This window comes from Bombina bombina, chromosome 6 (genome assembly GCF_027579735.1).
Source record: "Bombina bombina isolate aBomBom1 chromosome 6, aBomBom1.pri, whole genome shotgun sequence".
Lineage (NCBI taxonomy): Eukaryota > Metazoa > Chordata > Amphibia > Anura > Bombinatoridae > Bombina > Bombina bombina.
Genome location: NC_069504.1, coordinates 154,021,441 through 154,044,813, shown reverse-complemented (window position 1 = coordinate 154,044,813; position 23,373 = coordinate 154,021,441). Strand labels below are relative to the sequence as shown.

The 23,373-nt window shown below is 39.9% G+C and overlaps 1 protein-coding gene across 2 annotated transcripts in view; it reads left to right on the top strand.

Annotated features, from left to right (window-relative positions):
- Positions 1-23,373, top strand: part of PLXNB2 (plexin B2) — a gene marked incomplete in the record, with an annotated part of 627,297 nt that overhangs the window by 437,544 nt on the left and 166,380 nt on the right. For both annotated transcript variants that reach the window (XM_053716644.1, XM_053716645.1), the window contains 4 exon segments: positions 8,409-8,535; positions 11,049-11,202; positions 11,504-11,618; positions 17,622-17,724. In XM_053716644.1, the coding sequence (XP_053572619.1) occupies positions 8,409-8,535; positions 11,049-11,202; positions 11,504-11,618; positions 17,622-17,724 (499 nt within the window).

The window sequence follows — 23,373 nt, the reverse complement described above, 5'->3', positions numbered from 1 at the left end:
AAAGACTGCTTACAGACTATAGACTAAGTACACACACAAAATGATGGGCTATAAAGATGTACACACCAAAAGATAGACTGCTTATAGACTATAGACTAAGTACACACACAAAATGATGGGCTATAAAGATGTACACACCAAAAGATAGACTGCTTACAAACTATAGACTAAGTACACACACAAAATGATGGGCTATAAAGATGTACACACCAAAAGATAGACTGCTTACAAACTATAGACTAAGTACACACACAAAATGATGGGCTATAAAGGTGTACACACCAAAAGATAGACTGCTTACTGACTACAGAAACATGTTCTCCTGTAGTCAATATTTGTTTTTCATAACTTAGGAACACATTTCCACGTATGAGGATATCTTATAAAATGTAAAAGTGTGTGTGTGTTTCTAATCTCTTTCTATTACTCTCTGTCTCTTTCGCTAACTTTCTTGCTTATATGTGAAAATCATTACGTGTGAAAACAGGTCTATTACATAAAATCTACTTTCCTTATGCATTTTTACATTTAATATCAATGGTTATGTGATTGATATTTTATAGAAATTACTGTTAGTAAAGCTTAACACTGAACACATTTTCCAGTTTGCATGTATTTGTAAATTATGACTGTTTCAGTGGGGGCTTGTACAGTCCAGGGAGCATATGTGTATATGCCCTATGTACCCTTATTCAAACACAAAACCTACTAAGGGTGCTGATGGTGGAGCTTTATTTTTTATTTCTCCTGTTAAGTGTAGTCAGTCCACGGGTCATCCATTACTTATGGGATATTAACTCCTCCCCAACAGGAAGTGCAAGAGGATCACCCAAGCAGAGCTGCTATATAGCTCCTCCCCTCTACGTCACACCCAGTCATTCTCTTGCACCCAACTAATAGATAGGATGTGTGAGAGGACTGTGGTGATTAAACTTAGTTTTTATTTCTTCAATCAAAAGTTTGTTATTTTAAACGGCACCGGAGTGTGTTGTTTTTTCTCAGGCAGCATTTGAAGAAGAATCTACCTGAGTTTTGTGTATGATCTTAGCGGACGTAACTAAGATCCATTTGCTGTTCTCGGCCATTCTGAGGAGTGAGGTAACTTCAGAACAGGGGACAGCGGGCAGGTTCACCTGCAAAGAGGTATGTTGCAGTATATTAGTTTCTAAGGAATGGAATTGACTGAGAAAATACTGCTAATACCGATATAATGTAAGTACAGCCTTAAATGCAGTAGTAGCAACTGGTATCAGGCTGATATGTATGTATGTTTACACTTTAGTATTTCTGGGGAATGGCACTTCACTGGGTAAATACTGTATGCATATAACTTTTAGCCTAATCTGCAGGGTGAGCGACTAGCAGCAGGCTTTTTAATGACATTTCATAAATTAGATTTTAAACGTTTGCTGGCATGTTAAATCGTTTAATTATCTGAGGTACTTGGTGAAAAAATGTTTTGGGCATTATTTTCCACATGGCTGTCGTTTGTTTTTGAATTAAAACAGTTTACTGAGCTTCCCTCACTGTTGTATTGTGAGTGGGAGGGGCCTATTTTGGCGCTTTTACTACGCATTAGAAATTCAGTCACAGTCTGCCTTCTTCTCCCTGCATGATCCAGGACGTCTCTACTGAGCTCAGGGGTCTTCAAAACTAGTTTTGAGGGAGGTAATCACTCACAGCAGACCTGTGAGACTGTGCTTTGACTGTGATAAAAACGCTTATATTTTCAATTGTTATCCGTTTTTCTGATATTAAGGGTTAATCATCCATTGCTAGTGAGTGCAATCCTTTGCTAACTTTATGCATTTACTGTGAAAATTTGGGTTTTATAACTAATCCGGTTCATTGTTATTCAACTGTGACAGTTTTTGTGTGCTTCTTAAAGGCACAGTAACGTTTTTTATAGTGCTTGCAAATTTATTTGAAAAGTATTTTCCAAGCTTGCTAGTCTAATTGCTAGTTTGTTTTAACATGTCTGACACAGAGGAATCTCTTTGTGCAATATGTTCAAAAGCCAATGTGGAGCCCAATAGAAATTTGTGTACTAATTGCATTGATGCTACTTTAAATAAAAGTCAATCTGTACATTTTAAGAAAAATTCACCAGACAACGAGGGGAGAGTTATGCCGACTAACTCTCCTCACGTGTCAGTACCTGCATCTCCCGCTCAGGAGGTGCGTGATATTGCGACGCCAAGTACATCAGGGCGGCCATTGCAAATCACTTTACAAGACATGGCTAATGTTATGACTGAAGTTTTATCTAAATTACCAGAACTTAGAGGTAAACGCGACCACTCTGGGGTGAGAACAGAGTATGCTGATAATGTTAGAGCCATGTCTGATACTGCGTCACAAATGGCAGAACATGAAGACGGAGAGCTTCATTCTGTGGGTGACGGATCTGATCCAAATAGACTGGACTCAGACATTTCAAATTTTAAATTTAAGCTTGAGAACCTCCGTGTATTATTAGGGGAGGTATTAGCGGCTCTGAATGATTGTAACACGGTTGCAATCCCAGAGAAATTATGTAGGCTGGATAGATACTATGCGGTACCGGCGTGTACTGACGTCTTTCCTATACCTAAGAGACTTACAGAAATTATTACTAAGGAGTGGGATAGGCCCGGTGTGCCTTTTTCCCCCCCTCCTATATTTAGAAAAATGTTTCCAATAGACGCCACCACACGGGACTTATGGCAGACGGTCCCTAAGGTGGAAGGAGCAGTTTCTACTCTGGCTAAGCGTACCACTATCCCGGTGGAGGATAGCTGTGCCTTTTCAGACCCAATGGACAAAAAATTAGAGGGTTACCTTAAGAAAATGTTTACTCAACAAGGTTTTATATTACAACCTCTCGCATGCATTGCGCCTGTCACGGCTGCGGCGGCATTTTGGTTTGAGTCTCTAGAGGAGACCATTAATTCAGTTCCATTGGATGAAATCATAGACAAGCTTAGAGTCCTTAAGCTAGCTAATTCATTTATTTCTGATGCCGTAGTACATTTAACTAAGCTTACGGCTAAGAATTCCGGATTCGCCATCCAGGCACGCAGAGCGCTGTGGCTAAAATCCTGGTCAGCCGATGTGACTTCTAAATCGAAATTACTTAACATACCTTTCAAAGGGCAGACATTATTTGGGCCCGGTTTGAAAGAAATTATCGCTGACATTACTGGAGGTAAGGGACATGCCCTGCCTCAAGACAGAGCCAAACCAAGGGCTAGACAGTCTAATTTTCGTGCCTTTCGTAACTTCAAGGCAGGAGCAGCATCAACTTCCTCCGCTCCAAAACAGGAAGGAACTGCTGCTCGTTTCAGACAGGGCTGGAAACCTAACCAGACCTGGAACAAGGGCAAGCAGGCCAGAAAACCTGCTGCCGCCCCTAAGACAGCATGAAGTGAGGGCCCCCGATCCGGCAACGGATCTAGTAGGGGGCAGACTTTCTCTCTTCGCCCAGGCTTGGGCAAGAGAGGTCCAGGATCCCTGGGCGTTAGAGATCATATCCCAGGGATATCTTCTGGACTTCAAAGCTTCTCCTCCCAAAGGGAGATTTCATCTTTCAAGGTTGTCAACAAACCAGGCAAAGAAAGAGGCGTTTCTACGCTGTGTTCAAGATCTTTTGTTAATGGGAGTGATCCACCCGGTTCCGCGGTCGGAACACGGACAAGGGTTTTACTCAAATCTGTTTGTGGTTCCCAAGAAAGAGGGAACCTTCAGACCAATCTTGGATTTAAAAATCCTAAACAAATTCCTAAGAGTTCCATCGTTCAAAATGGAAACTATTCGGACAATCTTACCCATGATCCAAAAGGGTCAGTACATGACCACAGTGGATCTAAAGGATGCGTACCTTCACATACCGATTCACAAGGATCATTACCGGTACCTAAGGTTTGCCTTCTTAGACAGGCATTATCAGTTTGTAGCACTTCCCTTCGGGTTAGCTACGGCTCCAAGAATCTTTACAAAGGTCCTGGGCTCTCTTCTGGCGGTACTAAGACCGCGAGGAATAGCGGTAGCTCCGTACCTAGACGACATTCTGATACAAGCGTCAAATTTCCAAACTGCCAAGTCTCATACAGAGTTAGTTCTGGCATTTCTAAGGTCGCATGGGTGGAAGGTGAACGTAGAAAAGAGTTCTCTATTGCCACTCACAAGAGTTCCCTTCTTGGGGACTCTTATAGATTCTGTAGAAATGAAAATTTACCTGACAGAGGACAGGTTAACAAAACTCCTAAATGCTTGCCGTGCCCTTCATTCCATTCAACACCCGTCAGTGGCTCAATGCATGGAGGTAATCGGCTTAATGGTAGCGGCAATGGACATAGTACCTTTTGCACGCCTGCATCTCAGACCGCTGCAATTGTGCATGCTAAGTCAGTGGAATGGGGATTACTCAGATTTGTCCCCTATGCTGAATCTGGATCAAGAGACCAGAGATTCTCTTCTATGGTGGCTTTCTCGGCCACATCTGGCCAGGGGGATGCCCTTCAGCAGGCCAGACTGGACAATTGTAACAACAGACGCCAGCCTACTAGGTTGGGGCGCTGTCTGGAATTCCCTGAAGGCTCAGGGATCATGGACTCAGGAGGAGAGTCTCTTTCCAATAAACATCCTGGAATTGAGAGCAGTTCTCAATGCCCTTCTGACTTGGCCTCAGTTAGCAACCATGAGGTTCATCAGGTTTCAGTCGGACAATATCACGACTGTGGCTTACATCAACCATCAGGGAGGGACAAGGAGTTCCCTAGCGATGATGGAAGTTTCAAAGATAATTCGCTGGGCAGAGTCTCACTCTTGCCACCTGTCAGCGATCCACATCCCAGGCGTGGAGAACTGGGAGGCGGATTTCCTAAGTCGCCAGACTTTTCACCCGGGGGAGTGGGAACTTCACCCGGAGGTCTTTGCCCAAATACTTCGACGTTGGGGCAAACCAGATATGGATCTCATGGCGTCTCGCCAGAACGCCAAGCTTCCTTGTTACGGGTCCAGATCCAGGGACCCGGGAGCGGTCCTGATAGATGCTCTGACAGCACCCTGGACCTTCAAGATGGCTTATGTGTTTCCACCCTTCCCGATACTTCCTCGATTGATTGCCAGGATCAAACAGGAGAAAGCATCGGTGATTCTAATAGCGCCTGCGTGGCCACGCAGGACCTGGTATGCAGATCTAGTGGACATGTCATCCTGTCCACCTTGGTCGCTGCCTCTGAGACAGGACCTTCTAATTCAGGGTCCTTTCAAACATCAAAATCTAATTTCTCTGAAGCTGACTGCATGGAGATTGAACGCTTGATTTTATCAAAGCGTGGATTTTCGGAGTCAGTAATTGATACCTTAATACAGGCTAGGAAACCTGTTACCAGGAAAATTTACCATAAGATATGGCGTAAATATTTACACTGGTGCGAATCCAAGAGTTACTCATGGAGTAAGGTTAGGATTCCTAGGATATTGGCTTTTCTACAAGAAGGTTTAGAAAAGGGTTTATCTGCAAGTTCTTTAAAGGGACAGATCTCAGCTCTGTCCATCCTTTTACACAAACGTCTGACAGAAGTTCCAGACGTTCAGGCCTTTTGTCAGGCTTTGGCCAGAATTAAGCCTGTGTTTAAGACTGTTGCTCCACCGTGGAGCTTAAACTTAGTTATTAACGTTTTACAGGGTGTTCCGTTTGAACCCCTTCATTCCATTGATATCAAGCTGTTATCTTGGAAAGTTCTGTTTTTAATGGCTATTTCCTCGGCTTGTAGAGTCTCTGAGTTATCGGCCTTACATTGTGATTCTCCTTATCTGATTTTTCATTCAGACAAGGTAGTTCTGCGTACTAAACCTGGGTTCTTACCTAAGGTAGTCACTAACAAGAATATCAATCAAGAGATTGTTGTTCCATCATTGTGCCCTAACCCTTCTTCAAAGAAGGAACGACTTCTGCACAATCTAGACGTAGTCCGTGCCTTGAAATTTTATTTACAGGCAACTAAAGATTTTCGCCAAACATCTTCCCTGTTTGTAGTTTATTCTGGACAGAGGAGAGGTCAAAAAGCATCCGCTACCTCTCTCTCTTTTTGGCTTCGTAGCATAATACGTTTAGCCTATGAGACTGCTGGACAGCAGCCTCCTGAAAGAATTACAGCTCATTCTACGAGAGCTGTGGCTTCCACGTGGGCCTTTAAGAATGAGGCCTCTGTTGAACAGATTTGCAAGGCTGCAACTTGGTCTTCTCTTCATACTTTTTCCAAATTTTACAAATTTGACACTTTTGCTTCTTCTGAGGCTGTTTTTGGGAGAAAGGTTCTTCAGGCAGTGGTTCCTTCCGTGTAAAGATCCTGCCTGTCCCTCCCGTCATCCGTGTACTTCTAGCTTTGGTATTGGTATCCCATAAGTAATGGATGACCCGTGGACTGACTACACTTAACAAGAGAAAACATAATTTATGCTTACCTGATAAATTCCTTTCTCCTGTAGTGTAGTCAGTCCACGGCCCGCCCTGTTTTTTATGGCAGGTCTAAAATTAAATTAAACTCCAGTCACCACTGCACCCTATAGTTTCTCCTTTCTCGTTTGGTTTCGGTCGAATGACTGGGTGTGACGTAGAGGGGAGGAGCTATATAGCAGCTCTGCTTGGGTGATCCTCTTGCACTTCCTGTTGGGGAGGAGTTAATATCCCATAAGTAATGGATGACCCGTGGACTGACTACACTACAGGAGAAAGGAATTTATCAGGTAAGCATAAATTATGTTTTTTTTTAAATCAAAAATAGACTTTACACCATGACAGCATATTTAAATGAGCATTCAGATTCATTGAAGATACATAATTAACAAAACAGACTAAGAAAATGTAAAATAAATGTGCACTAGATGCAATAAAAAGGATTAATATTATATTTAACAATCAGTAGGAGGTTTCCCATCTATTCTCATTAAGTGGAGAGATTAAAAAAACAAAAAACGCTGCTGACACCGTATATAATCTAATGCTCCTATAAAAGAGGGGAATAAATCTCTTAGGCCTCTATTCTGATCCTATCTCATCAAGAGTAAGATTGCATTTATAAAAATGAGGGTTTATGAAGTATTCGTGCAAGATACATTTTAAGGAGTCGTGATTATGGGTATGTATTTATATTGTTAGTGGGAAATAGTAGTAAAAACCTGTTGTAGCCACTCGGGGAACAGAGACTTCCATTCCCAAGGTATAAGTTGTGTTGCTCAGTTCAACAGACTGTGACAATTTTTACAGGGGATATTTACTTTTTTTATGGAAACAAAAGATGGCTGGGTCTAAGGTGGGGAAGTTAAGTTCTTTTTTTAAGCAATGTTGCAAAAGTACGGAGGCCCAGAGTAGCCACACAATATTTTTTTTTATAAATTGTGCGTACAATTTACTAAAATGTGCTAATGATTTAGTAAAATGTTTGCACTATTTACTGAAATGTGCGAATGCTTTACTAAAATGTGTATATGATTTACTAAATCATGCGCACAATTTAATATTCTTTTTAATAGTCTTACTGAATATGAGAGCTGTGAACTTGCAGCTACCAATGAAATTTCAACATTGTTTAAACGGACTGTCAAGTTAAAATTAAACTTTCATAATTCAGATAGAGCACGCTATTGAATGTACAACCCATCTTACAATTTCAGTTACACCTAGCACATTATAAAAGTAAAGGTAATAACATCTTACCATAAGCAGAATTAGAAAAGTAACATTTTATTAAGCAGCAGGCAGATACTGTATTGTCTATCATTGCTGATGTGTGTATACACAGATATGTGTGAAAATAAACATTTATCAAAAAATAGAAACCAATAAATCTTCTGGGTTTCATTGTGTGCTTGTAATGCAGTGATGCAACTCCTTTTCAGCCGGTAATTGATACGTCCAAACAATGAATTAACAAACTGCTGCATAATATATTTATTGGAGTAGTTTAACTCCTTAATTTTCTTAACACATAAAGCACTGAGCAGTAATCTATTACTCAAATTGTGCTCATGATTTGCTAAAAAGTGTGCACAATTTACTAAATCGTACACACATTTTTAGTAAATCATGCACACGTTTTAGTAAATCATTTTACACAATTTATGGTTTTCTGAGCTGGCACAGTGCCTGAGTGCATGGGGCATATGCTCCATATACAGTAAAATCTACAACCTTTACAAGAAGCATCTGTGTTAATACATGTGTTTTACAAACATACCTGTATTCAAAACTATAATGCAGTCGTGTGGATTTTAATTTTAAGTGTTTTGTCTCTTTAAATTTACATGAACACTCACCTATTTCATCCCTCTAACAGTTTTTGTCAGTAAACTTGATAGATTTATTTATTATAGTTTTTAAACATTTTATTCAAGCAAGGCTTATGCCTCCACTTGTTTCTCAGATGCTCAAGAAAGATTGATTGTGCTCGGGCTGCTGATGAGAATCATTGGTTGTGGAGTCGCAATGGAAAGTGCATGTCAATTGAGAGCGCCAATCCAAGTAACATGAGCAGCATAACACTAAACAAGGTAAGCAGTGACATTTGTTATTGTTCAAATAAAGATATTATTGTTTAAAGGAACATTTTCAGGCTGTACACAGATAAAATCTGAGCAAGAAAGCATGGATAACCTTTTTTTTAAAAAAATAAATGAAATGGTCATTAAAGTCAATTTTATATATTTTTAGCTTATATAATTAAAGGGATACTGAACCCAGGAAAATTATTTCATGATTCAGATAGAGCATGCCATTTTAAGCATCTAATTTACTCCTATTATCAATTTTTCTTTGTTCTCTTTTCTCTTATTTAAAAAAGCAGGAATGTAAGCATAGGAGCCGGCCCATTTTTGGTTCAGCACCCTGGATAGCGCTTGCTGATTGATGGCTACATTTAGCTTCCAGTCAGAAAGCACTGCTACCCAGGTGCTGAACCAAGGAGTAAATTAGAAAGTTCCTTAAAATTGCATGCTCTATCTGAATCACGAAAGAAAACATTTTGGTTTATTATCCCTTTAAGCATTGAAGGGCACATAAAGAGTAAATGTTTTAAAAGCATTTAAAGTGATGGTAAAGTATAACCTATTGCTTTAAATACAGTGGTAGAGTTTTTATATTTACACAGACATTTATATAATTATTTTTATTTATTTTAACAAACTCACATATTCCTTAGCCTCTGTCGGTATTATTAGCCTTCTCCATTATCTGCATCAGGAAGAAGACTAGACTTTTTCACCGAAGTCTGAAAATCCTCCATAACAGATGTATGGGTACTAAATAGGCATGTGCATTACACAGTTTCGTTAGCTGCTAAATGCAGAAGAAGGCGGACGGTCGCAGCATTCTGCTCTTTTCAAAGACATATTTCTAAGATCTGGATTTGCACGGATATTAGTGTGATGCACTTTCACAAGAATAATTCCGGCTACAAAATGAGCCGAATGCTGTGAGTGGCCGCCACATTCAGCAGCTAAATAAACTGACAAACACACATGCCTAGTACTAAACATAAGAAACCCTGCTTATTATTTATTTTTATTTTTAAAATAGAATGTACCAGATTTATTTAAAAGGCCATTGACAACCTTTATTTTTTTACAATGGTGCTTGTCCCCACGCTCCCTAAAGAGGCTAAAAAGCAAATTCTGTAGCCTACTAAAGCGGCAAATCAAATAGCTGGTTTAGGCAGTTGGAAGTGTTTTAAAATTGTAGGTTACAGATTTTGCTTTTCCGTTTCTCTATTAAGCGTGAGACAATGTAACATTTTTACACAAAAGCAAGAGTCGTTTAATGTCCATTTGTAGTTATGTACTGTATGTATTTCCTGCACATCTAGTGCACCAATAACAGGAGGTATATGTGTGTAGCCACCAATAATAGCTAGCTACCAGTAGTGCATTTCTGATCCTGAGCCTACCTAGGTATGCTTTTCAACAAAGGATGTCATGAGAAAAAATACATTTAATAATAGAAGTAAATGGCTGTATCGGACACTGAAATTTACAGGAAATATGTGTTTCTATGCAGGGCACTATATCATTTGCCTACTGGATAGGTCACACATCTATATTCTATTACCCCCCCCCCATACATGGACATCCATTAGTATTTAATATATATAGAACAAATATTATAATACTTTGTTTTGTACTTTGTTTCTTTAATTTGCACAAGCAAATGTAATATATAAACTGGTGCTGACTTTCTTTTTCTCCATCAGCCTAAATATTAGTTAATTATTTCATTCATTCCTAGTTAGTTTTATTAAGGAGTTCTAATCAAGCTTTTAACGTGCCTTACCTTTTTGGCTTCTTGCAAATGTTCAGAGAAATTGTTTTATCTTTGGGTTATGTTATCTTGAAAGGGATTAGACCGTTGATCTTTTTTTATAAATTTGTTTAAGTAACAAAGTAACATAAGTAATTTATTTCATGAATATTTAGCTGAATGCAGATATTCTCTTGAAAGACTTTTCATCATAAATTAATGGTGCAAATTAAAAAAAAATATTTATTTGAATGATCTTTATCTCCCAAGAACCAAGATGTACAGTATTAAAGGTACATTAAGCAACTCTTGCATTTGTGTAAAAATTAAACGTTTTTATCCAAAATTCAGCAAATTGCTAAACCAGCTATTTGATTTGCAGAATTCATAGTTTACTTTGTTGCCGCTCTAAAAACTATTGGAAAAGCACCATTTTTACACAAAAGCGTAAGGTGGTTAAAGTACAGTGAAATTGCATGATTCAACAAATTCATAATAAAAAGGCAATGCAATAACAATTCAGTTTCAAACAAGCAGTTGATTTTATTTTTTTCAAACAAATTGACATTTCCTTTTCTATCCTCATCTAATCACAGACTCCTATACATATATATACTGTGCACATGCTCGTGGTAAAGTGGAAATGTTTTTCAGAATATCTGAATCATGAAAGTTTCATTTTGACTTTTAAAAAGTATGAATGGTAGTAATTTCCTGGCAAAAGTGCATCAGGTTAGTGGACACTAACATTTGTCATGTGTTCTGCATTCAGGTGACGCTATCTTTGGCACCTACAATTACGTTAAAAGACGAGGACGGGTTGATGTGTGAGTTTGGAGACGTAAAGTCCTTTGCAGTTCTGGAAGAAGATGGGACTGTTTCTTGCCCTCCCCCTACTATTATTCCACCCACCCAGAAAGGAAAAGGTAAAAGCATGGTTATGCTTAGTTTTGCTTTTTTGGGCTCATTTTATTATATCATTGGCATATCAGTATTATATAGCTGATATTTCTATTTCAGTTTTCACACTAATCAACTTTAACATGAGTTTGTCATTTTTGTACCGTTATACAAATTCAGAATGCTTGATTTATCTTTAAAATTTGCACTGAGCAAACTTACACCAGTAAAAATTGTAATTGCAGTTACAGCATAAAACGATGCAGTTTTTGAAAGTTTTGGTGTTTCTTTTCTGTTGCACTCACAAATTGTATTCTTGTTTTCTAGATAGCGTTAATGTGACAGTCAGTCTGTACTTTGAAAGAAAAAGGACTTTTTTTGCCAATTTTTCATACCCGTTTTATGACTGTAAAGAAGCGATGTATCTCTCGGAAAACCTACCGTGAGTATTTACCATTTCTCCAACATAGGTGTGTCCGGTCCACGGCGTCATCCTTACTTGTGGGATATTCTCTTCCCCAACAGGAAATGGCAAAGAGCCCAGCAAAGCTGGTCACATGATCCCTCCTAGGCTCCGCCTACCCCAGTCATTCTCTTTGCCGTTGTACAGGCAACATCTCCACGGAGATGGCTTAGAGTTTTTTAGTGTTTAACTGTAGTTTTTATGATTCAATCAAGAGTTTGTTATTTTAAAATAGTGCTGGTATGTACTATTTACTCTGAAACAGAAAAGAGATGAAGATTTCTGTTTGTATGAGGAAAATGATTTTAGCAACCGTTACTAAAATCCATGGCTGTTCCACACAGGACTGTTGAGAGGAATTAACTTCAGTTGGGGGAACAGTGAGCAGTCTCTTGCTGCTTGAGGTATGACACATTCTAACAAGACGATGTAATGCTTGAAGCTATCATTTTCCCTATGGGATCCGGTAAGCCATGTTTATTAAGATAGTAAATAAGGGCTTCACAAGGGCTTATTAAGACTGTAGACTTTTTCTGGGCTAAATCGATTCATATATTACACATATTTAGCCTTGAGGAATCATTTAATCTGGGTATTTTGGTAAAATTATATCGGCAGGCACTGTTTTAGACACCTTATTCTTTAGGGGCTTTCCCTAATCATAGGCAGAGCCTCATTTTCGCGCCGGTATTGCGCACTTGTTTTTGAGAGGCATGACATGCAGTCGGCATGTGTGAGGAGCTCTGATACATAGAAAAGACTTTCTGAAGGCGTCATTTGGTATCGTATTCCCCTTTGGGCTTGGTTGGGTCTCAGCAAAGCAGATACCAGGGACTGTAAAGGGGTTAAAGTTAAAAACGGCTCCGGTTCCGTTATTTTAAGGGTTAAAGCTTCCAAATTTGGTGTGCAATACTTTTAAGGCTTTAAGACACTGTGGTGAAATTTTGGTGAATTTTGAACAATTCCTTCATATTTTTTCGCAATTGCAGTAATAAAGTGTGTTCAGTTTAAAATTTAAAGTGACAGTAACGGTTTTATTTTAAAACGTTTTTTGTACTTTGTTATCAAGTTTATGCCTGTTTAACATGTCTGAACTACCAGATAGACTGTGTTCTGAATGTGGGGAAGCCAGGGTTCCTTCTCATTTAAATAAATGTGATTTATGTGACAATGAAAATGATGCCCAAGATGATTCCTCAAGTGAGGGGAGTAAGCATGGTACTGCATCATTCCCTCCTTCGTCTACACGAGTCTTGCCCACTCAGGAGGCCCCTAGTACATCTAGCGCGCCAATACTCCTTACTATGCAACAATTAACGGCTGTAATGGATAATTCTATCAAAAACATTTTAGCCAAAATGCCCACTTATCAGCGTAAGCGCGACTGCTCTGTTTTAGATACTGAAGAGCATGACGACGCTGATGATAATGGTTCTGAAATGCCCCTACACCAGTCTGATGGGGCCAGGGAGGTTTTGTCTGAGGGAGAAATTTCAGATTCAGGGAAAATTTCTCAACAAGCTGAACCCGATGTGATTACATTTAAATTTAAGTTGGAACATCTCCGCGCTCTGCTTAAGGAGGTATTATCCACTCTGGATGATTGTGAGAATTTGATCATCCCAGAGAAACTATGTAAAATGGACAAGTTCCTAGAGGTCCCGGGGCTCCCAGAAGCTTTTCCTATACCCAAGCGGGTGGCGGACATTGTAAATAAAGAATGGGAAAGGCCCGGTATACCTTTCGTCCCTCCCCCCATATTTAAAAAATTGTTTCCTATGGTCGACCCCAGAAAGGACTTATGGCAGACAGTCCCCAAGGTCGAGGGAGCGGTTTCCACTTTAAACAAACGCACCACTATACCCATAGAAGATAGTTGTGTTTTCAAAGATCCTATGGATAAAAAATTAGAAGGTTTACTTAAAAAGATGTTTGTTCAGCAGGGTTACCTTCTACAACCAATTTCATGCATTGTCACTGTCACTACAGCCGCGTGTTTCTGGTTCGATGAGCTAGTAAAGGCGGTCGATAGTGATTCTCCTCCTTATGAGGAGATTATGGACAGAATCCGTGCTCTCAAATTGGCTAATTCTTTCACCCTAGACGCCACTTTGCAATTGGCTAGGTTAGCGGCTAAGAATTCTGGGTTTGCTATTGTGGCGCGCAGAGCGCTTTGGTTGAAATCTTGGTCAGCTGATGCGTCTTCCAAGAACAAACTACTTAACATTCCTTTCAAGGGGAAAACGCTGTTTGGCCCTGACTTGAAAGAGATTATCTCTGATATCACTGGGGGTAAGGGCCACGCCCTTCCTCAGGATCGGTCTTTCAAGGCCAAAAATAAACCTAATTTTCGTCCCTTTCGTAGAAACGGACCAGCCCAAAGTGCTACGTCCTCTAAGCAAGAGGGTAATACTTCTCAAGCCAAGCCAGCTTGGAGACCAATGCAAGGCTGGAACAAGGGAAAGCAGGCCAAGAAACCTGCCTCTGCTACCAAGACAGCATGAAATGTTGGCCCCTGATCCGGGACCGGATCTGGTGGGGGGCAGACTCTCTCTCTTCGCTCAGGCTTGGGCAAGAGATGTTCTGGATCCTTGGGCACTAGAAATAGTCTCCCAAGGTTATCTTCTGGATTTCAAGGGGCTTCCCCCAAGGGGGAGGTTCCACAGGTCTCAGTTGTCTTCAGACCACATAAAAAGACAGGCATTCTTACATTGTGTAGAAGACCTGTTAAAAATGGGAGTGATTCATCCTGTTCCATTAGGAGAACAAGGGATGGGGTTCTACTCCAATCTGTTCATAGTTCCCAAAAAAGAGGGAACGTTCAGACCAATCTTAGATCTCAAGATCTTAAACAAGTTTCTCAAGGTTCCATCGTTCAAAATGGAAACCATTCGAACAATTCTTCCTTCCATCCAGGAAGGTCAATTCATGACCACGGTGGATTTAAAGGATGCGTATCTACATATTCCTATCCACAAGGAACATCATCGGTTCCTAAGGTTCGCATTCCTGGACAAGCATTACCAGTTCGTGGCGCTTCCTTTCGGATTAGCCACTGCTCCAAGGATTTTCACAAAGGTACTAGGGTCCCTTCTAGCGGTGCTAAGACCAAGGGGCATTGCAGTAGTACCTTACTTGGACGACATTCTGATTCAAGCGTCGTCCCTTCCTCAAGCAAAGGCTCACACGGACATAGTCCTGGCCTTTCTCAGATCTCACGGATGGAAAGTGAACATGGAAAAGAGTTCTCTATCTCCGTCGACAAGAGTTCCCTTCTTGGGAACAATAATAGACTCCTTAGAAATGAGGATTTTTCTGACAGAGGCCAGAAAAACAAAACTTCTAAACTCTTGTCGGATACTTCATTCCGTTCCTCTTCCTTCCATAGCGCAGTGCATGGAAGTGATAGGTTTGATGGTAGCGGCAATGGACATAGTTCCTTTTGCGCGCATTCATCTAAGACCATTACAACTGTGTATGCTCAGTCAGTGGAATGGGGACTATACAGACTTGTCTCCGAAGATACAAGTAAATCAGAGGACCAGAGACTCACTCCGTTGGTGGCTGTCCCTGGACAACCTGTCACAAGGGATGACCTTCCGCAGACCAGAGTGGGTCATTGTCACGACCGACGCCAGTCTGATGGGCTGGGGCGCGGTCTGGGGATCCCTGAAAGCTCAGGGTCTTTGGTCTCGGGAAGACTCTCTTCTACCGATAAATATTCTGGAACTGAGAGCGATATTCAATGCTCTCAAGGCTTGGCCTCAGCTAGCGAGGGCCAAGTTCATACGGTTTCAATCAGACAACATGACGACTGTTGCGTACATCAACCATCAGGGGGGAACAAGGAGTTCCCTGGCGATGGAAGAAGTGACCAAAATCATTCAATGGGCGGAGACTCGCTCCTGCCACCTGTCTGCAATCCACATCCCAGGAGTGGAAAATTGGGAAGCGGATTTTCTGAGTCGTCAGACATTGCATCCGGGGGAGTGGGAACTCCATCCGGAAATCTTTGCCCAAATCACTCAACTGTGGGGCATTCCAGACATGGATCTGATGGCCTCTCGTCAGAACTTCAAGGTTCCTTGCTACGGGTCCAGATCCAGGGATCCCAAGGCGACTCTAGTAGATGCACTAGTAGCACCTTGGACCTTCAAACTAGCTTATGTATTCCCGCCGTTTCCTCTCATCCCCAGGCTGGTAGCCAGGATCAATCAGGAGAGGGCGTCGGTGATCTTGATAGCTCCTGCGTGGCCACGCAGGACTTGGTATGCAGATCTGGTGAATATGTCATCGGCTCCACCATGGAAGCTACCTTTGAGACGAGACCTTCTTGTTCAAGGTCCGTTCGAACATCCGAATCTGGTCTCACTCCAGCTGACTGCTTGGAGATTGAACGCTTGATCTTATCAAAGCGAGGGTTCTCAGATTCTGTTATTGATACTCTTGTTCAGGCCAGAAAGCCTGTAACTAGAAAAATTTACCACAAAATTTGGAAAAAATATATCTGTTGGTGTGAATCTAAAGGATTCCCTTGGGACAAGGTTAAGATTCCTAAGATTCTATCCTTCCTTCAAGAAGGATTGGAAAAAGGATTATCTGCAAGTTCCTTGAAGGGACAGATTTCTGCCTTGTCTGTGTTACTTCACAAAAAGCTGGCAGCTGTGCCAGATGTTCAAGCCTTTGTTCAGGCTCTGGTTAGAATCAAGCCTGTTTACAAACCTTTGACTCCTCCTTGGAGTCTCAACTTAGTTCTTTCAGTTCTTCAGGGGGTTCCGTTTGAACCCTTACATTCCGTTGATATTAAGTTATTATCTTGGAAAGTTTTGTTTTTGGTTGCAATTTCTTCTGCTAGAAGAGTTTCAGAATTATCTGCTCTGCAGTGTTCTCCTCCTTATCTGGTGTTCCATGCAGATAAGGTGGTTTTACGTACTAAACCTGGTTTTCTTCCAAAAGTTGTTTCTAACAAAAACATTAACCAGGAGATAGTCGTGCCTTCTCTGTGTCCGAAACCAGTTTCGAAGAAGGAACGTTTGTTGCACAGTTTGGATGTTGTTCGCGCTCTAAAATTCTATTTAGATGCTACAAAGGATTTTAGACAAACATCTTCCTTGTTTGTTGTTTATTCTGGTAGAAGGAGAGGTCAAAAAGCAACTTCTACCTCTCTCTCTTTTTGGATTAAAAGCATCATCAGATTGGCTTATGAGACTGCCGGACGGCAGCCTCCTGAAAGAATCACAGCTCATTCCACTAGGGCTGTGGCTTCCACATGGGCCTTCAAGAACGAGGCTTCTGTTGATCAGATATGTAGGGCAGCGACTTGGTCTTCACTGCACACTTTTACCAAATTTTACAAGTTTGATACTTTTGCTTCTTCTGAGGCTATTTTTGGGAGAAAGGTTTTGCAAGCCGTGGTGCCTTCCATTTAGGTGACCTGATTTGCTCCCTCCCTTCATCCGTGTCCTAAAGCTTTGGTATTGGTTCCCACAAGTAAGGATGACGCCGTGGACCGGACACACCTATGTTGGAGAAAACAGAATTTATGTTTACCTTATAAATTACTTTCTCCAACGGTGTGTCGGGTCCACGGCCCGCCCTGGTTTTTTAATCAGGTCTGATAATTTATTTTCTTTAACTACAGTCACCACAGTATCATATGGTTTCTCCTATGCAAATATTCCTCCTTAACGTCGGTCGAATGACTGGGGTAGGCGGAGCCTAGGAGGGATCATGTGACCAGCTTTGCTGGGCTCTTTGCCATTTCCTGTTGGGGAAGAGAATATCCCACAAGTAAGGATGACGCCGTGGACCGGACACACCGTTGGAGAAAGTAATTTATCAGGTAAACATAAATTCTGTTTTTTATTATATATATATATATATATATATATATATATATATATATATATATATATATATATATATATATATAAAATAAACAAAAAATGGTATATTTACTGTGTATGTGCTTTACACTTGCAGATGCATTTCTTGTGTAACCAGCCAGTGGAACTGTCAGTGGGACTTGCACAATCACAAATGTGAGGAGTCTGCACCAAAAGAAAATGTTCTCAAACAAAACATGGTAAGACGCATGTCACACGTTTATTTTACATAGTTGCAGCTTTACATAAAAATCCACCAATAATATTACTCACATTTATGGAAGTCTATAAACAATCTTTCATGTGTTTAACCACTTCATGCCTGGGCAATGAATTGCCAATGCGATCACGTGATTTCAAGTCCGAGATTGGATCATGTTGGACTACCTACAATGCTGGGCAACGCACCCCAGTCTAATTTATCCTTTTACATAGGATGTTGTAAAAAGGGCGTTATAAACCAGCGCTGTTAGAGCGGAATGAAACATCCTAAGGGTGTTAATTGGTTAATGCACGGTAAAGCATTTACATTTTTATGTCATTTGTGTCCTTGGTTGATGGTTGGAAGGTAAAAACATAATAAATGCATATGTTTATTTACCATTCAAAGCTATCAAATCTATAGTAGTATATGTAAAATGACTACTCTCTAACAATATCTCTTGTTTATAAAAGAGCACATTTTAAACAGGTTAAACATATTTTTAGTGTATGAAAAGACATGAAACACCCACATTTTTTCTTATGGGGGTCAGACAGAGCATACACTTTTTTAATTTTGTTTGTTGAAAGCATACCTAGGTACATATAGTACTATAGTTCACGTGTCTTGGATACTACTTGGCAGCAAACACTGCTACCATCTAATTCTCTTGCAAATGTATAACATTTAGGCTTGTGCAGCAGGAAAGAATTTGGTTCGTCTGAATCTTTCAGAACAAATATTTGGAAAAATGTGTCTTTTCGAATATTTGACTGCTGCTCTATTCCTTATTCATTTTGTTTTAAATGAAACGAATATTGGATATTAATGAAACATTTTGTTTTTATTAAACAAATGTAAATGTTCCTTTGCTACAGGTCAAAAAGTTCACCTGTAGCATTATACTTACTTCTAGCCTGCCGGAGAGCCTCGCTAATCCTGACCCTTCTTCAAAGCCCCAGGCTGCACTTCTAGGAGACTTAGCGTGGCGGATCCCAGAGCTCTACGATCCGTTGTGCTAAACCTACTATTAGGGTACCCCAGGGCTGTGTGAAGGTCGGGATTAGCAAAGCTCCAGTGTGCTAGAGGTAAGTGTTTAACCCCTAAAGGTAATTTAAAGAAAACTAATGAATACTAACAAATTTGGACAGTATTTCTTTGTTTTCTTTAAATTTAGTTGGTGCATTCGTTCGGTTTTTCATTTCTTGAAAACGAAAGGAACATCAGTGTCTACGTTATGATTTCACAATCGTAATGAAACAAATGACCAAGCCCTAATAATATTGTTAAAAGTATTCTTAAAAAAATGATGCTATATAGTTCTCCAGACACAGGCAAGCTCCTGAGCCTACCTGCCTGCTACCAAACAAGGGATATAAAAAGAACAAAGTTAATTTGGTAATAGAAATAAATTAAGTTTTTTTTATTTATATTTGTCTGCTCTGTCTGAATCGTCATTTTAAGAGAAGCTGATTATCTTGTAACAGGGCATGTTTGTGCAATACTGTTCCATGGGATACGGATAGTAAGCAGATGTTGGCTGACAGTAGCATGCCCCATATGCTTACAAATACATTTTTTGTACATTATTATAGTTTAGTAAAAAACATAATACTTTCTAAAATGAAATCTTTTAGACCCAGCAAAGAAAAATGTCCTTTTTATAATGCACTTTTTGCAAAATATTGAAATACAAAGTATAGTTTGAAGGTCATAATATTATTAAAGGGGCATAAATTGCAATGTTTTCGTTAATGATAGAACATACATTTTTAATCAACTTTCCATTATCAATTTTGCTTTATAATCTTGGTATCCTTTATTGAAGTAGCAGCACACCAGTAAGCCAATGAAATGAGGCATTTATGTGCAGTTACCAATCAGCTCCAATCTCCTAAGCCTACCTTGGTATGCTTTTCAACAAAAGGTTAAGGTGTTGCGTGTGATATCCTCTGTCCATTGCACTAGGAGCTTATGAAGAAGATTTGATGCAGCGTGGCTCACTTAAAGGAACACTGAACCCAATTTTTTTCTTTTGTGATTCAGATAGAGCATGCAATTTTTAGCAACTTTATAATTTACTCCTATTATCAAATGTGCTTCATTCTCTTGGTATTTTTATTTGAAAAGCAAGAATGTAAGTTTAGATGCCGGCCCATTTTTGATGACCAACCTGGGTTGTTCTTGCTGATTGATGGATAAATGCATCCACCAATAACAAGTGCTGTCCAGTATTCTGGACTTTCTTTTTCAAATAAAGATAGCAAGAGAACGAAGAAAAATTGATAATAGGAGTAAATTAGAAAGTTGCTTAAAATTGCATGCTCTATCTGAATCACAAAAGAAAAAATTTGGGTTCAGTAGCCCTTTAACCCCTTAATGACAACTGACGTACCAGGTACGTCCTGCAAAAACTAGCAGTTAGTGACAATGGACGTACCTGGTACGTCAGTTGTTTAAGAGAGTGCTGGAAGCGATCGCAATTGCTTCCAGCAGCTCTCAGGGTATTGCAGTGATGCCTCGATATGGAGGCATCCTGCAATACCTTTTAACAAGCCTCCGATGCAGAGAGAGCCACTCTGTGGCCCTCTCTGCACCGGTATCAATGGTGCAGTGTTCCGGGGGGAAGGGAAGCAAAGAGGCGGCAGCGTGCGGGCGCGCGCGGGCACGTGGGGCGCGCGCGCATATTAGCCACTGACACCAATGAAAAAAAAAAAAGTTCAAAACATAAAAAAAAAAAATATATATATATAAAAGGATCTGGGGGGGGGGGGTTGGGGGTATTGAGGGGGGGGGGCTGCTACACTACAGAAAAGTTTATAAATATTTTTGGGGGCAAAATTTATAAATATTTTTGGGGGCAAATTGGGTACTGGCAGACAGCTGCCAGTACCCAAGATGGCGGCAATTAAGTAGCAGGGAGGGTTATAGAGCTGTTTGGTGGGGGATCAGGGAGGTTGGGGGCTAAGGCAGGGCTCCATTACAGCAGAATACATTTTTTTTAAAAATAAAATAAAAAAAAACTCCTTTTATTTAGTACTGGCAGACTTTCTGCCAGTACTTAAGATGGCGGGGACAATTGTGGGGTGGGGGAGGGAAGAGAGCTGTTTGGGAGGGATCAGGGGGTGGGATGTGTCAGGTGGGAGGCTGATCTCTACACTAAAGCTAAAATTAACCCTGCCAGCGCCCTACAAGCTACCTAATTAACTCCTTCACTGCTGGGCATAATTCACGTGTTGTGCGCAGCAGCATTTAGCGGCCTTCTAATTAACAAAAAGCAACGCCAAAGCCATATATGTCTGCTATTTCTGAACAAAGGGGATCCCAGAGAAGCTTTTACAACCATTTGTGCCATAATTGCACAAACTGTTTGTAAATAATTTCAGTGAGAAACCTAAAATTGTGAAAAATTTAAAGGTTTTTTTTATTTGCTCGCATTTGGCGGTGAAATGGTGGCATGAAATATACCAAAATTGGCCTAGATCAATACTTGGAGTTGTCTACTACACTAAACTAAAGCTAAAATTAACCCTACAAGCTCCCTACATGCTCCCTAATTAACCCCTTCACTGCTGGGCATAAAACACGTGTGGTGCGCAGCGGCATTTAGCGGCCTTCTAATTACCAAAAAGCAACCCCAAAGCCATATAAGTCTGCTATTTCTGAACAAAGGCGATCCCAGAGAAGCATTTACAACCATTTGTGCCATAATTGCAGAAGCTGTTTGTAAATAATTTCAGTGGGAAACCTAAAGTTTGTGACAAAATGTGTGAAAAAGTGAACATTTTTTTTAATTTGATTGCATTTGGCGGTGAAACGGTGGCATGAAATATACCAAAATGGGCCTAGATCAATACTTTGGGATGTCTTCTAAAAAAAAATATATACATGTCAAGGGATATTCAGGTATTCCTTACAGATATCAGTGTTCCAATGTAACTAGCGCTAATTTTGAAAAAAAAAGTGGTTTGGAAATAGCGAAGTGCTACTTGTATTTATGGCCCTATAACTTGCAAAAAAAGCAAAGAACATGTAAACATTGGGTATTTCTAAACTCAGGACAAAATTTAGAAACTATTTAGCATGGGTGTTTTTTGGTGATTGTAGATGTGTAACAGATTTTGGGGGTCAAAGTTAGAAAAAGTGTGTTTTTTCCATTTTTTCCTCATATTTTATAAAAATTTTTATAGTAAATTATAAGATATAATGAAAATAATGGTATCTTTAGAAAGTCCATTTAATGGCGAGAAAAACGGTATATAATATGTGTGGGTACAGTAAATGAGTAAGAGGAAAATTACAGCTAAACACTAACACTGCAGAAATGTAAAAATAGCCATTGTCATTAAGGGTAAGAAAATTGAAAAATGGTCCGGTCATTAAGGGGTTAAATAGGTGTCATGATACCACAAGGCACTTACTATGTATTGTTTACTTGATCTTATTTAATAAGCAGTATAAGATGAAGTCTGCCTTTCAGTTGCCCTGTTTAGAAGGAGATATGGGCTGTCACGTAGTTGGCTTTCTTTCAAATAGGATATAATTGTCTTCTTCTCAGTTAGTCTTGTTAAGAATTGGGTTTCATGTAAATCTACCACTAATCGGGCCTTATCTAGCAAGAATAAAAATAAAAAAAAGCCCTGTATCTCAATATAAACAAGGGTGTGAGTGATGCATTGTTCTTGTGTATGATGTCTTCAGCTGCTCAGCATGGAATGATATGTGTGCTGCTCAGATGGTCTTTAGTAGCAGTTTGGCATACTGAGATATTCTTACTTAGAAAGGGGTATGTGGTAACCTGTCACTCACGAAACCCAACATTTTTCTTTCACGATTTAGACAGAGCATGCAGTTTGAAACAACTTTCTAATTTACTTCTATTATCAAATTTTCTTCACTCTCTTGGTATCATTTGTTGTAAAGCAGGAAAGTAAGCTCAGGAGAATGCACGTATCTGGAGCCCTGATTTGCAAAAATGTAATACATTTGCAAGAGCACTACATGGCAGCACTATTTTCTGCTATAAATTGCGCAAGACACCTACCTAGACATCCCTTTAACAAAGAATACTATTGGAATTAAGCAAATTTGATAATAGAAGTACATTAAATTGTTTGCTCTGTCACAAAATCATTTTTTGGTTTTCATTTCTCTTTAATTGGATTTTGGAAGGGGCAATGCTATGCTGAAGTGGGTCTGTTATTTGTAGTGAACCATTCTGATATTCATTTTCATCATTTTATGGAAGCATGTATGATCTGTGTCCAAGTTTATCTTAGGCCGAGGATCTGTTATTCAATTAGTCTTGTTGTATGTTGATTAGTTGGACTTTAGATACAATAGTTAATGTAATCTGCAACTTAATTCCTGATGGAATTTTGATAACATTAAAAGTTCTTTTAATGTTATCAAAATCGGTCTTTGGGCTACATTTACCATCCGTGCAGGCGGACAGGTTCGCAATCTTCAATTGCGATGTTGCATCACATGGCAAAATTTACATTGCACGAGAGGTTTCTTGTGCAATGCCGCCCCCTGCTCCAGCGCAACCAATTGCGCTAGAGCAGGGCATGCCAATCACCCTGAACGAGCGAGTATCGGGGTGATTGATCTCACCGCCTCTGAGATGGGAGAGAGGAAAAAGAAG